The sequence below is a fragment of the Erinaceus europaeus genome, chromosome 5, assembly GCF_950295315.1.
Source record: "Erinaceus europaeus chromosome 5, mEriEur2.1, whole genome shotgun sequence".
Taxonomy (NCBI): Eukaryota; Metazoa; Chordata; class Mammalia; order Eulipotyphla; family Erinaceidae; genus Erinaceus; species Erinaceus europaeus.
Window position 1 is genome coordinate 59,918,542 of NC_080166.1, and position 14,890 is coordinate 59,933,431.

Consider the following 14,890-nt stretch of genomic DNA (forward strand, 5'->3'; position numbering starts at 1 on the left):
GGAGATTGTTATCCCATGGAACTGAATTAACAAAATGAGATGGGTGTGGAGTGTTCTGATATATCCTGTTTGCTTTGGTCTTTATGTGGCATCATGATGAAGACCAGTGATTGATCTACTTCAGGAGAAAGTGAAGGTCTTTATTAAAAGCCATGATCCTTTCCAATAAGAACCATGGCTGTTAACCAGGTGTTCCACCACCTGAACTCAGGTAACTTAATTTTTTAGAGTGAAAACCTTCCTACCTCTCCTTTGACACACAGTAAACATGATTTCCTTAAATAAAATATATCAAATAAGTCATTGTGAGCTTATAAGTTTCCTTATTGGGGCTAGGAAGTGGTGCACCTGGTTAAGCACTTACATTGCAGTATGCAAGAACCCAGGTTCAAGCCCCCAGTCCCCACCAGCAGGGGGAAAGCTTCACAGGTGGTGAAGCATAGCTGCAGGTGTCTCTCTCTCCCTCTCCACCCCCCTTCTCTCTCTCACCCATACCCCTCTCATTTTCTCTCTGTCTCTATCCAGAAATAAATAAATAAAATTTAAAAAATAAAAATAAATAAAGATCCCTTTTCCTGTCTTACAAGGCTCATAGTCTCTCCCATATCCTGGATGGATAGTGTCCTGGAATTCCTAGTTCAGTTGTCTTTGATTCTTCTCCTTCTTTCCAGTGTCATTCCATGGGCTGTAACTATTATTCTTCCCTCTGTGACAAATTTTCAATGCATTTAAACTCTCTATATTCACTGTGTCATCCTTGTCCTACTCACTATTACTTCTTTCTTGCTGCACAAATAAGCTTAGGTGACAGGAGGTACTTATCTCCTAAGAGGGGTGTTCTCATTCTGATACAGTTCCATCCCACTTTCCACAGGAGCTAGAAAAGTGCTAAGAATATAATGTCTCTGAAAAAAAAAAAAACAGTGTAAACTATCAATCTGTACCTGCAGATGTGAGGTTTCTGGGTGTGGGGTAGGGGGAAGCTATGGAGTGGAGCTTAAATGACAGGAAGAGATGTTATCCCTCTATAGAGAAGAGGAGAGAGACACTTTGGTGGAAGGTAAGATTATTATAACACATATTTGGGGGGAGTCATGAAGTTGTATCCCTGAGACAGCACAGTCTTGTAAAACAGCAGCTGTTCCTTAGTTTAAAGAAATGGAGACAAATACATTGGAATTGAAAACAAAACTAAGCAAAACAAACAAAAATCTTATTGGTTTACCACCCTTCAGTGAATTTCTGTTACTCTTCAAATAAAATCTAATCTCAGAGGTCAAGGCAGTGATGCAGCAGATTAAGCACATATGGTGCGAAGCGCAAAGACCAGAGTAAAGATCCTGGTTTGAGCCCCCGGCTCCCCACCTGCAGGGGAGTCACTTCACAGGTGGTGAAACAGGTCTGCAGGTGTCTATCTTTCTCTCCCTTCTCTGTCTTCCCCTCCTCTCTCCATTTCTCTCTGTCCTATCCAACAACAGCAACAACAAAGGCAACAAAGGGAAAAAATGGCCTCCAGGAGCAGTGGAATCATAGTGCAGGTACCAAGCCCCAGCAGGAACCCTGGTGGCAAAAAATAAAATAACAAAATAAAATCTCTTTTTTATTACTTTATTTTTTATTATTTTTATTTGTTGGATAGGGACACCCAGAAATTCAGAGAGAAATAGAGAGAGAGAGAGAGAGAGACCTGCAGCACTGCTTCACCACTTGGAAAGCTTTCCCCCTGCAGGTGGGGACCGGTGGTCCTTATGCATTGTAACATGTGCATTCAACCAGGTGCACCACTGCCCAGCCCCATAAAACCTAATCTCTATGCCATGTTCTTTAAGAACTTACCTGATGGGGCCTGAGTTTAACTATCCTGATTGCTTAGCTAATTTCCCGGGCTAACGCCTGCACTAGGCTTTGCTGTTTTTGAACCAAACCAGAAACATATCCACTACAAAGTCTTTGTCCTTGACACTTATTTTGTGTGGACATCCTGCCTCCAGCTTTGGTCGACTTTTTCTTACCACCGAACTCTTAACTCAAATATCACCATCTTCCCTGAGGAAGTAATCTGAATAGGTTACATCTTTCTATTCCCTGTTTGTTAACTGGGGTCAATTTGCTCATCAAACTGCTTTGTTTTTGAAGTGTCATCACTGGAGTCTAACTTTCCTATGCCCGGAAGACTTTTCCCTTTACTGCAGTTGTCCCTAATATGTAGAATGGTGTTTGCTATTTAATAATATATATTTGGTGAACAAATATGACTTTATATATTAGTAAACTGGAGGGGAGACATCAATATGGAATGGTTATCAGGAATTGGTTGAACTTAAGATGACCTTTTTGTGTCAAGTCTGATGTAGCTCTTGGGAAAGGGGAGATAGTCTACACTCACAAGTTCAAAAAGCCAGGAATGATCGTTCTAGTTGTCATTTGCAAATGCCACTTGGTGACAGGGGCATCTTGATCAATAAATATTTCATGAAAAATTCTATCCTCTCTAGAATGATTCACTTAGTTTCTGAGTTCAGTATAGTTATGTTATGGTTACAAAGTATAAGAATTCTAAGTGACCATTGAAAAGGTTTACATTTGTTTTTTTACTCCCATCTCTTCCTATGTTCATATTCCAAGGCAAATTCCAGAAGGGATAATATTACCTTGAAGTTAGCTGAGGCCATACAATTATTTTTTATCAGAAAATCTATAACCATAGAATAATTTTAAACTATACTTAACATACATTTTTTTCCAGAAACTGTAAGTTATATACCTACTATCTGATGAGCTTAAACTAAGAAATAACATTATTTTTCAGGCTTCAGTTTATGTCGATCATGTTCTGTCACTACTGTTATCCTAGTCTTTCTCAGCTAGTGAGATTATCTATTAAATTTTAATGAGTTAAGTAACTCTACCCAGGCTGCTTTGCAAAGTGTACTTGCATAATTGGGATCCTTTTTCTAATCATTCAAAATTAACTACCCCAGCTCTTTAAAGTATGCATTAAATTAGACATAAATTCATGTTTTTTAAATTAGTTTCTATTAAGCATGAGTGGTTCACATGTGTGTGTGTGTGTGTGTGTGTGTAAGAAAAATGAATCTCTTTTTTTCAAATTACATTTAAATTCAAAATGCAATTAAAATGTATATATTATCATCACTAGATCATGACAGTTTTTCCCACTTTTCTTCTACCCTTCAGTGCCCCGTCATTACTTTTTATGTCTGAATTTAGCACTCCATTAAAATTATGTTTCTATTACATGATGCTTTCTTCTGCATGTTTGTTTGTTTGTTTGTTTTGCCTCCAGGTCTATCTCTGGGGCTCATTACGAGCACTATGAATCCCCTGCTCCTGGCAGCCATTTTTTCCCACTTTATAGGATAGAGAGACATTGAGAGAGGAGAGGAAGATAGTAGAGAGGGGGAGAGACACTTACAGACCTGCTCCACCACTTGTGACGCATCCCCCCTGCCAATCTTCTACATCTTTCTCTCCTGTGTGCTTTCTCAGGGGAGCCCTGAGGGTGATCTGCACTGCCCATTTCCCCACTTCATTAGCACCAAGACCCCGCTCTAGCTCAGCTTTTCCCAATGCCTTTGGCTAGTCTCTGTGTGTCGCACTGATTTTTTGCTTCAAGGATCTGTGTACACAGAGGCTAGCCTTTGTGAGTGGGGCACTGCTAAGGTGATGTGAGCCCAACTGCTGCATGGTGTTGTACCCTAACATTTGTGCCAGGTTACGGGTTTCCAAGTTTCTTCTGTTGTAAATAGAGTCGCTGTGAACATGGGGGTTGCCTATCAGTATCTCTCCTGGGTAAATGCCTAGGAGTGGAACTGCTGGGTTATATAAGAGATTTGCCTTTGGATTTGTTCAAAGATTCTCCAGACTTCTCTTAAAAACAAGTCAGACTGTTCTCCTGCTTGAAATTGCATAATGAGTATGCAAAAGACATTCATCTGAGGCTCCAAGGTCCTAGTGAGGTTCAGTCCCTGACATAACTGTAAACCACAGTTGAGCGGTGCACTGGCTTGTCTCTCTCTGTGTGTATTTCTCTCTCCTCTCTTTTAAAATGGGTGTATTTCCCTATCATTAAAATAAATAAAATATTTTCAAACTCTGAAATATTTACTATGCTCTATACGACCATCATATATTTCTTTCTTCTTTGATCTTAAGAAGCCGGTCTCATTTTGTCAGTTATTCTGCATTCTGGTTTTCACAACTTTCATCCACCCTGTTTTGAAAGAGCTCTCTACCAAATGGGCCTGAAACCTCCAGACATTCCCTCTTGATCAGATTGGCAGATGCCCAGACAAATATATTCTTCCTCCCCTTGGTGAGACATACTCCATCCTTAGCCAAGAGTTCTTGAGTTTGTAATCTTAAACCACAGTCTAGGAAACTATAGCGTATCTCACCAGTATCTCTGTAAACAGCCCTTTACTTCTAGTTCTCTTCTCTTCTCTTCTCTTCTCTTCTCTTCTCTTCTCTTCTCTTCTCTTCTCTCCTCCTCCTCCTCTCTTTTTCTTCTTCTTCTTCTTCTTCTTCTTCTTCTTCTTCTTCTTCTTCTTCTTCTCCTCTTCTCTTCTCTGTTTTCTTCTCTTCTTCTTCTTCTTCTTCTTCTTCTTCTCTTCTCTTCTCTTCTCTCTCTCAGTGTTATCACTGGCCTTGGTGCTGGTACTATAAACCCACTTGATCCTTGTGGTCATTTTCCCCCTTTTTATTTTATTTGATAGGACATATAAAATTGAGAAAAGAGGGGAAGAAAAAGAAAGAGATAAAAAGAAAGGGGGCAGGTGATGGCACACCTGATTAAGCTCACACATTACAGGGCACAAGGACCCAGATTCAAGCCCCTGGTCCCCACCTGCAAGGGGAAAGCTTCACAAGTGGTGAAGCAGGGCTGCAGGTTTTTCTCTGTCTCTTTCCCTCTCTATCTCCTCCACTCCTCTCAATTTCCCTCTGTCTCTATCCAATAATAACATAAATATTTTTTGAAGGAAGAAAGGAAAAGAAAGAAAGATAGAAAGAAAGAGGGATCGGGCGGTGGCACAGCGGGTTAAGCACAAATGGTGCAAAATGAAAGGACCAGCTTAAGGATCCAGGTTCGAGCCCCCAGCTCCCCACCTGCAGGAGAATCGCTTCACAGGCGGTGAAGCAGGTCTGCAGGTGTCTATCTTTCTCTCCCACTCTCTGTCTTCCCCTCCTCTCTCTATTTATCTCTGTCCTATCCAACAACAACAACATCAATAACAACAACAATAATAACCACAATAGTGTTAAACAAGGACAACAAAAGGGAAAATAAATAAAATCACATATAAAAAAAGAAAGAAAGAAAGATGCTTACCGACCTGCTAGGTCGGGACAGGTATCTTCTTCTTTTCTTTCATAGTCTCCTCCCTGCATTTTTTTTTTAGATTATTGCCTGAGGATGACAAGATAGTAGTCACCTTCTGGGGCACTTGAAGAACTAGTACTAACCCTCACATTGATCAGCAGGTTATGAGTAACACTTGGTTAGTCTCCAAGACATTTTTTATTTTCATGTAGGCAAGTAAAGATACTTAAATCTTTCCCTCTCGATTTTGAGGAGACATAGAAACTTGTGGTTCTTTGTGCAGAATGACCTAGGGAAAAAAATGCCAACAGTTATGTCCCTCAAAGGAATTCTACCTGCTCTGGAGATCTGCCTGATCTTCTTAATTTTTTTTCCTGTGGGTTAATTTTGAAAGACTTAACCATAAAGCTTGGCACTCACTGCATAAACACTTTGGAGATGATCACAAGAGAGCATCTACATTATTGAAGTATAATTTGTGGTGCAGGTTAATTAAGCAACACCAGCTTCTAGAACTAGCAAGGTTATGAGTATTATAGGAACCTTTCGAAGTTGGTAAGGAAAAGCCATTGTGCCAGTATAACCTGAGCTCGGAGAACCTTACCATGCCTGTGACCCTGGGTTTGAGATCTGCCCTGAGAGCACCAGGGTAACACCATGAACTGTGGAGCTGTGCTGTGATTATCGCTCCTGTCTCTGCATTTATCTCCTTCTCACCTCTTTTTCTTCCTCTTATCTCTTCTTCTTTCTCTGCTATCTCTTCTACTTTCTCTGTATCTCTCAAATGGGAAGAGAGAGAGACTAAACTATACATTAATAATAATATGATAACATAATCATACCCCTCAACTCCCCAAGATATACCAACGAATTGACATGTTTTGTTAGGTTTTCCAATGTGCCATGTCAATTGTGGTAGAAAACGTGCAGAGAGAGAGAACTTAAATGATATCTAGAGGGGGTTGGGCAGTAGCGCAGCAGGATAAGCTCATGTGGCACAAAGCATAAGGACCAGCGTTAAGGATTCTGGTTCGAGCCCCTGGCTCCCCACCTGCAGGGGAGTCGCTTTACAAGCAGTGAAGCAGGTCTGCGGGTGTCTGCCTTTCTCTTCCCATCTCTGTCTTTCCCTCCTCTCTCCATTTCTCTCTGTCCTATCCAACAATAACGATGACATCAATAATAATAATGACTACAACAATAAAACAACAAGGGAAACAAAAGGGAATAAATAAATAAATATTTTAAATGATATCTAGAAAGGGGCTATTCTAACTGACTAATGAATCCAATTTAGAGTCATTTCTTTTGGAAACAGCATCACTCTGGTTCTGCAGCAGCTATGTTTGCCCTGTGCTTGGTTTCATCTCTCTCCCTCCACTATATTGGGGCTCTAGAATCTGCACTCCAGCTAATTCCTACTGCAAATCTAAGCCACTGGAGATAAATTACAAAAATATCTGTGTGGAAAACTCCCTTAAAGAAAGGAACAGGCTGCAAGGTAAGGTGGTGTTATGGTCAGCCGCTACCATGACCCCATCCTGACTTCCCTGGGCAGACAACCTCACCAGTGTGTCCTGTAACCTCCCCTCTCTAGAGCCCTGCCCCACTAGGAAATGACAGAAACAGGCTGGGGTGTGGATCCATCTGCCAACACCCATGTCCAGCAGAGAAGCAATTACAGAAGCCATAACTCCCACCTCCTGTTCCCCATAAAGAATTCTGGTCCATCCTCCCAGAGGAATAAAGAATAAGGAAGCTCCCAATGGAGGGGATGGGACATGGGACTCTGGTGGTGGGAACTGTGTGGAACTGTACCCCTGTGATCTTATAATTGTGTTAACCATTATTAACTAATCACACATAAAAATTTAAAAGAAGCAACATGCATAAACAGAATTGTGGAAACAGATGTAGAAACGTGATTAGGAGGTCTACATCAGTTAGTACATAGTGCTTAAAACCTATCACTTGGGGCCAGGTGGTGGCTCACTTGGTTGAGCACATATGTTACAGTGCACAAGGACCCAGGTTTGAGCCCCAAGTCCCTACCTGCAGGGGGAATGCTTTGCAAGTGGTGAAGCAGTATTGCAGGTGTCTCTCTGTCTCTCACTTTCTATCATCCCCTTCTCTCTCGATTTCTGGCTGTCTCTATCCAGTAAATAAAACTAAAAATTTTAAAAAACCTATCACTTGGGAGTCAGGCTGTAGTGCAGCGGGCTAAGCGCAGGTGGTGCAAAGCACGAGGACCAGCATAAGGATCCCAGTTCGAACCCCGGCTCCCCACCTGCAGGGGAGTCGCTTCACAGGTGGTCTTCTTCTTCTAGCGTTTGCCCTTCTTCCGTAGCCAGTTAATGGCTTTGAAAGTGACTGGGATCCATGTGGATTCAGTCGGCTAGGAAGGATCGTCAGTTTCCCCAATGAATGGGTACTCATGGGATGCACCACGGGAAGGTCGATCCAATGCATCCATTCACAGGCGGTGAAGCAGGTCTGCAGGTGTCTATCTTTCTCTCCTCCTCTCTTCCCCTCCCTCTCTCCATTTCTCTCTGTCCTATCCAACAACGACAACAACAATAATAACTACAACAATAAAACAACAAGGGCAACAAAAGGGAATAAATAAATAAAATAAATATTAAAAAAAAAACCTATCACTTGGGGAGTAGGGCAGTAGCGCAACGGGTTAATAAGTGCATGTGGCGCAAAACACAAGGACCAGCATAAGGAACCCGGCTCCCTACCTGCAGGGGAGTCTCTTCACAGGCAGTGAAGCAGGTCTGCAGGTGTCTGTCTTCCTCTCCCCCTCTCTGCCTTCCCCTCCTCTCTCCATTTCTCTCTGTCCTATCTTACAATAACATCAATAACAATAACTACAACAGCAATAAAAAAACAAGGGCAAACAAAAGGGAAAATAAATATTTTTTTTAAACCTATCACTTGTCATTTCTAATATGAAGATATTCTTTTTCAAAGAAACACACATATATATGTTTGGTAGATAACAGGCTTGGATATATTATACTTAATTTAAAAAACACTTTAAATAAGAACCTTTATAAAAAAGGAGCCTGGTCTGGCTAGTTAGAGGCACCAGGGAAGGTAGCTCCCTTCACATGTGATGTTCAGCTCTTGGGCCCCACACACTGTGTGTGTGGGGGGGGGGGCTTCTAATGCTCTGGTATCTCTCTCTGTGTCTCTGTCTCTATCTCTGTCACTCTCTTTCTGTCTGAAAAATCCTGACCCTCAGCAGTGCTGCTTCAACAGTCACACACTCTCTCTCCCTCTCCCTCTCTCTCTCTCTCTCTCTAACAAAAGTATCTTGCTAATATTTATTTAGTAGATGAAGAGTAAATAAACATATACATAAATTGATATATTTCTGATAATAATTTTAAAACTGGGAATTGCTGTGTCTATGCCAAACCCACTATCTATATCCAGAGATAACTCAGTACTTTCTGATTTTTAATTTTTTTAAGATTTTTTTTTTTTTATTATTGGACAGAGACTTCAGAGAAATTGAGAGGAAAGGGTGTGATAGAGAGGGAGGGAAACAGAGGGGACACCTGCAGCCCTGCCTCACCACTCTTGAAACTTTTCCCCTGCAAGTGGGGCTCCAGGGGCTTGAACCTGGACCCTTGTGCACTGTAATGTGTACACTTAAGCAGGTCTGCCACTGCCTGGCCCCAGTACTTTCTAATAGTCTGGTTATTTGAAAACATGACCCTTCACCTGTACATTTTCATTTATTTCCCTCTGAATTTCTAAGAAGAATAACTCTGCTAAATGTAAAGTGCTATTTTTTCAATATCAGAAGCAGAAAAAGCCCAGCGACCTCGAATCCTCCAGTATTTCCATATGTGTCTTCTCTCTGCACAATAGCCTGCCCACAGGTCATGTGGAAGAGTGTCCTGTGGATCTGGTTCCTGACAGTGGCCTTACTGCTATCACTGATCTTGGAGGTGGAGAATATCAGGTATTATTTTCAACACCCTACTTACCAGACCAACTTGTGTTTACATTAAGTGTTCATAGGAACATTCTCTGTGAAGCTTATCCACCGCCAACACGTACCCACCCCTTTGACAGCTTTTAAAGTCATAAAAAGGAGACAAAACAACAGACACTGAATTGAAGAATGTCGGTTTCAGCATGGGTGAACAGTTACCTTAGCAACACCTAAGACTTTTTTTTTTAAGTCTACCCTGAACCTACAGCCATCCATCCAAGGGCTCATGAATAGTTTAACAGAGAAACGGCAGAGCTATTGAGTAATCCAGGCTCATTAATTGTGTCCTTGCCAAAAGGATCTACCTTTAGGTCATTCAAGCAGGCAGCATTTCTCTCAAGAGCCCTCAGTGTGATTCCACGGCCTGAAAAAATGTAACAGTGATGGGCTTTCTTATCATTTTGCTTTTGCTTTCCATTGGATCTTCGGAGACACAGGTACCTTGTATACACTGTGAATATCCAGAGTTAAGGAACAGGCTGTAAATTTCTCCAGATGTACGGTATTGGTTGCGATTGTGAACAAGTTGAGGTAGTAATAGTTGATTTAGTCTTTGTTAGTGCAGTCTAGTTTGTCTGTTTTTATTGTGTACTATTTGGTCAATAGATAGTGATAAATATATGTCTGGTTTTTGTTGTCTTTTTTTTTTTTACCATTATGTGATACTTGGGATATTTTAAAACAGTGTAATATACTACAGTGTTTTGTTTTTTTCTGTGAAAGATTTATTATTTTAGCTTCTGTTGTATTCTACAAAGACTTTGAAAATAATTGTTTGCATTTGCTACTCTAGGTTGTTGTTACCCACTCTCTTCCTGGAAACAGGTATAATGTAACAACCCCTTCCATTTCTGCTACAGTATATAGTGTGCCTGTTAGTAAGACAGTGACAACCAATATAACAAGTAAGTATATGTTCTCAATGATATTTTTTGTAAACAACTTGGAGCCATTATAAAAATATTTGCACTGGTAGTATCTGTGTTACAGCACAAGGACTACCTAATAGTTTAAAGCAAACTAGAAAGTGGTATATGTAGAAATTGTTCTATGCGATCTTCAACTTCTTGTTACTTTCTAAGAGAAAAGGAGTAATTACCCCCTCTGGTTGTGAAATGGAGCAGAGGGACTATTAATGGTAATGTTTAAATGAAACAGAGCCATGAAAGTAAATTCACTACTTTTGCCTGAATTGTTTTTTTCAGTTTATAAGACTTTGTTATTGTTTCCTTAGATTCCATATGTCAGTTTACATTGAGTGGGTTTCTTTTTGGTGCTGAAATGATGTTAATGCCAATTTTTTCATTCTTATAAATATTCTTTTTGGTATGCCCCCAGAGTACTTAATCTTATTTTTCCCTTTAGGTACCAAGTTCTAGGGAGGATAGACTCATTTTAAGAAATATAGATCCTTCTGGAAATGTCAGAGGACTACTTTATAAATGATTTTCTTTTGTATGATTGTGAAAATATAATTATTTCACTTTTTAATTTTTTATTATATTTATTTATGGAATAGAGACAGCCATATATCAAGAAGAAAGGGGGGAATAGAAAGGAACAGAAACACTTGTAGAACTGCTTGACTGCTTGTGAAGCTTCCCCCCTGATGGTGGGGACAGGGGTCCTGAACCCAGGTCCTTGATCATCATAACATGTGCTCAACCAGGTGTGCCACCACCTAGCCCCTGACTTTTTTTTTAACAAAGTAATTTTTTTTTAATAGAACCTGGACCTCCAGTCTTCCTAGCCGGGGAGAGAGTTGGTTCTGCTGGGATTCTGCTGTCTTGGAATACACCGCCTAATCCAAACGGGAGAATTCTGTCTTACATTGTAAAATATAAGGAGGTCTGCCCATGGTTGCAAACAGCTTACACACACGTGAGAACAAAGCCTGACAGTCTAGAAGTTCTTCTTACAAACCTTAACCCTGGAACAACCTATGAAATTAAGGTAATTAGTTTGTCAAAAATTCCTTGCTATTAAAACAGTTTGTGTATTTTTTAAATTTTTTATTTATAAAAAGGAAACATTGACAAAACCATAGAATAAAAGGGGTACAGTTTCGCACAGTTCCCACCACCAGACCTCTATATACCATCCCCTCCCCTGATCGCTTTCCTATTCTTTATCCCTCTGGGAGTATGGACCCAAGATCATTGTGGGTTGCAGAAGGTAGAAGGTCTGGCTTCTGGAATTGCTTCCCTGCTGAACATGGGTGTTGACAGGTCAATCCATAGTCCCAGCCTGCCTCTCTCTTTCCCTAGTGGGGAAGGGCTGTGGGGAAGCGGAGCTTCAAGTCACATTGGTGGGGTAGTCTGTCCAGGGAAGTCTGGTCGCATCCTGCAAGCATCTGGAACCTGGTGGCTGAAAAGAAAGTTAATATACAAAGCCAAACAAAATGTTGAACAATCATGGACCTAAAGGCTGTACTAGTGTAGATGAAGTGTTGGGGGGGGGTCCTCTATTTTGCTGATAGCTAGTTTATTTTAGTTATATTTCAAAGGGCCTGTAGGTATACTAGTGTTGTTTGTTTGTTTGTTGTTTTTGTTTTTTTTCCTGAGCCTGAAATCTGATATGCAGGTGGATCCTAATTATTGTCTGGGGAGTTGATGTCATGGCTGGGAAAAGGACCAAAAAGCTGAATCAGTTTGCCTATTTTCAAAGCGATGGGGTTTCAAGCTTTTGTAACTTGAATGCATGCAGAGACACACCTGCAACATTGCTTTACCACTCATGAAACTTTCTGCCTACAGGTGGGGCTGGGGACTCAAACCTGGGTCCTTGCACATTATAACATGTGCACTCAACCAGATGTGCCACCACTCATCCCCCCTCTCTCCCTATCTGCCCCACCTCTCTCAGTTTCTCTTTGTATCCAATAATTAATTAATTAAAAAAGAAATTATATGAAAGTGATTTTACTTTGGGGGTAGACCTCATTATTAAGGTCAAAGAATCAACAAGAACTGGAAAGTATATACCGAGTAGGCATCGTCTGAACAAACTGAGCTGAAAACAAACCCTTTCTTATACAGAAATCAAAGATTGATGAGGGCCACTGTATTGTTAGAACATAAATTAAGAATAGGCAATATTTTTTTTCTAACTGATATCTAAAAATGGCAAGAGTACACAAAATTTCTGTCAACCATTATGTATCCAGATTAATGTACATATTAAAATATCCAAGTCAAGAAAGTAAATAAAGATTAACTCTAATGTGATGTAAGAAACTAGTGCTTAGGAGTCAGGCAGTATCGCAGCAGGTTCCATCGCTGGGGAGCCAGAGACGACCCGAACTGCCCCTGCGGCTACAGACAGACTATGACCCACATAGTCAATGACTGCCACCTCTCCAGATTCAAAGGAGGTCTCGAAACTTTACATCAGGCTCAACCTGATGCTGTTGACTGGCTACGGAAGAAGGGCAAATGCTAGAAGAAGAAGAAGAAGGAGGAGGAGGAGGAGGAGGAGGAGGAGGAGGAGGAGGAGGAGGAGGAGGAGGAGGAGGAGGAGGAGGAGGAGGAGGAGGAGGAGGAGGAGGAGGAGGAGGAGAAGAAGAAGAAGAAGAAGAAGAAGAAGAAGAAGAAGAAGAAGAAGAAGAAGAAGAAGAAGAAGAAGAAGAAGAAGAAGTAGAAGAAGGAGGAGGTTAAGCTCATGTGGCACAAAACACAAGGACCAGCGTAAGGATCCAGGTTTGAGCCCCTGGCTCCCCCCCTACAGGGGAGTTGCTTCACAGGCAGTGAAGCAGGTCTGCAGGTGTCTATCTTTCTCTCCCCCTCTCTGTCTTCCCCTCCTCTTTCCATTTCTCTCTGTCCTATCCAACAACGGCATCAATACTAAGTACAACAATAAAACAACAAGGACAACAAAAGAGAAGAAAGGAAGGAAAGAAGGAAGGAAGGAAGGAAGGAAGGAAGGAAGGAAGGAAGGAAGGAAGGAAGGAAGGAAGGGAGGGAGGAATGGAGGGAGGGAGTGAGGGAAGAAACAAACTAGTGCTTATTGGAGAGGTGGTTTAGCCCAATTCTGCTTAGATCTACTTTTGTGGAGTTTAAATTTTCAGTCCTTTGAGTTATCTTATTCCAGTTCTCTTGGGGATTGCTTTTCTTTTCATTCCATGCATTATAAATCATTGTTGTGACCTTTACTGCTTTCAAATAAATGTTAACCTTTGCAGAAGTCCAAAGGGTATTTGGTGTGGTACATCTGATATCTTCAAGGGTTCATATCTCAACCTCCTCCTGCCTTTCCATTCTGAATCCTTGATTATGCTATAAGAGACCACGGCTAGTTTGACTTTCACCCTGTGTTTTCTGTTTTTTTCTTAAGTTCTACCTATAAGTGAGAATATCCACTATTGATCCACCTCCTTCTGACCTGTCTGTATAATTTAATGGCTCTTGCTCTTGCGGGATATTGACTTACCTGACTGGCTTGTAAACTCCCCCCCCCCCCGTTTTGTTGCCCTTGTTGTTGTAGCCTTGTTGTGGTGATTATTGTTGTTGTTGATGTCATTGCTGGATAGGACAGAGAGAAATGGAAAAAGGAGGGGAAGACAGAGAGGAGGAGAGAAAGAGAGACACCTGCAGACCTGCTTCACTGCCTCTGAAGCAACTCCTCTGCAGGTGGGGAGCCAGGGGCTTGAACTGGGATCCTTATGGGTCCTTGCGCCTTGCACCATGTGTGCTTAACGTGCTGCGCTACCATCGGACCCCTGCTTGTAAACTCTTAACATTTGGGATAACATTTATAGTCTTCTATTTGTTGATGAAATAATCTTACACAGAGTCAACAGAATCAAGTTTGTACAGGTCAAATTTGAGATATGTGTGCAAATTCACTGGATTCTGATTCTATCACCTATTCATACATGACATTGGGCAAGTTTTTTTGTTTGTTTTCTTCTCTCATCATTCTGTAACATTTTTTTTCATTTGTAGACTATTGACAGTTATATCTACTGTTTTGATTAGGTGGATAAAAGAATCTAAAATCTAGGGAGTCAGGTGGTAGCTTAGTGGGTTAAGTGCATGTGGCGCAAAGTGCAAGGTCTGGCCTAAGGATCCTGGTTCGAGCCCCCGGCTCCCCACCTGCAGGGGAGTCGCTTCTCAAGTGGTAAAGCAGGTCTACAGGTGTCTATCTTTCTCTCCCCCTCTCTGTCTTCCCCTCCGCTCTCCATTTCTCTCTGTCCTATCCAACAATGATGACGATATCAATAATAATACTGACTACAACAATAAAACAACAAGGGCAACAAAAGGGAAGAAAGAGAGAAAGGAAGGAAGGAAGGAAGGAAGGAAGGAAGGAAGGAAGGAAGGAAGGAAGGAAGGAACCTAAAATCTCTGGTAGATTTGATGCATAGAAGTTGTCTAATAGAAAGCCAAGTTTACTATCTTTATTTAATGGATAGTCTATAACTCCTGATTATTAGTTTCTCCACTAGGAATCTGAAATATATTTAACCAAAGAATGATGCAGGTATATACTTATGGGGAAGTGGGAATATGGACTAATACCTATTAGCCTTGGGCAAGCAA

The 14,890-nt window shown here is 41.1% G+C and overlaps 1 protein-coding gene and 1 long non-coding RNA gene across 4 annotated transcripts in view; one reads left to right on the forward strand and one right to left on the reverse strand.

The window, feature by feature from the left end:
- Positions 1-14,890, reverse strand: part of LOC132538615 (uncharacterized) — a 720,469-nt gene that overhangs the window by 410,188 nt on the left and 295,391 nt on the right. The window lies entirely within an intron of this gene.
- Positions 9,669-14,890, forward strand: part of PTPRQ (protein tyrosine phosphatase receptor type Q) — a 257,933-nt gene continuing 252,711 nt past the window's right edge. For both annotated transcript variants that reach the window (XM_060191363.1, XM_060191364.1), the window contains exons 1-3: positions 9,669-9,787; positions 10,144-10,255; positions 11,077-11,303. In XM_060191363.1, coding sequence (XP_060047346.1) covers positions 9,734-9,787; positions 10,144-10,255; positions 11,077-11,303 — 393 coding nt within the window. In that variant the 5' untranslated portion in view covers positions 9,669-9,733. The remainder of the gene's footprint in view (positions 9,788-10,143; positions 10,256-11,076; positions 11,304-14,890) is intronic.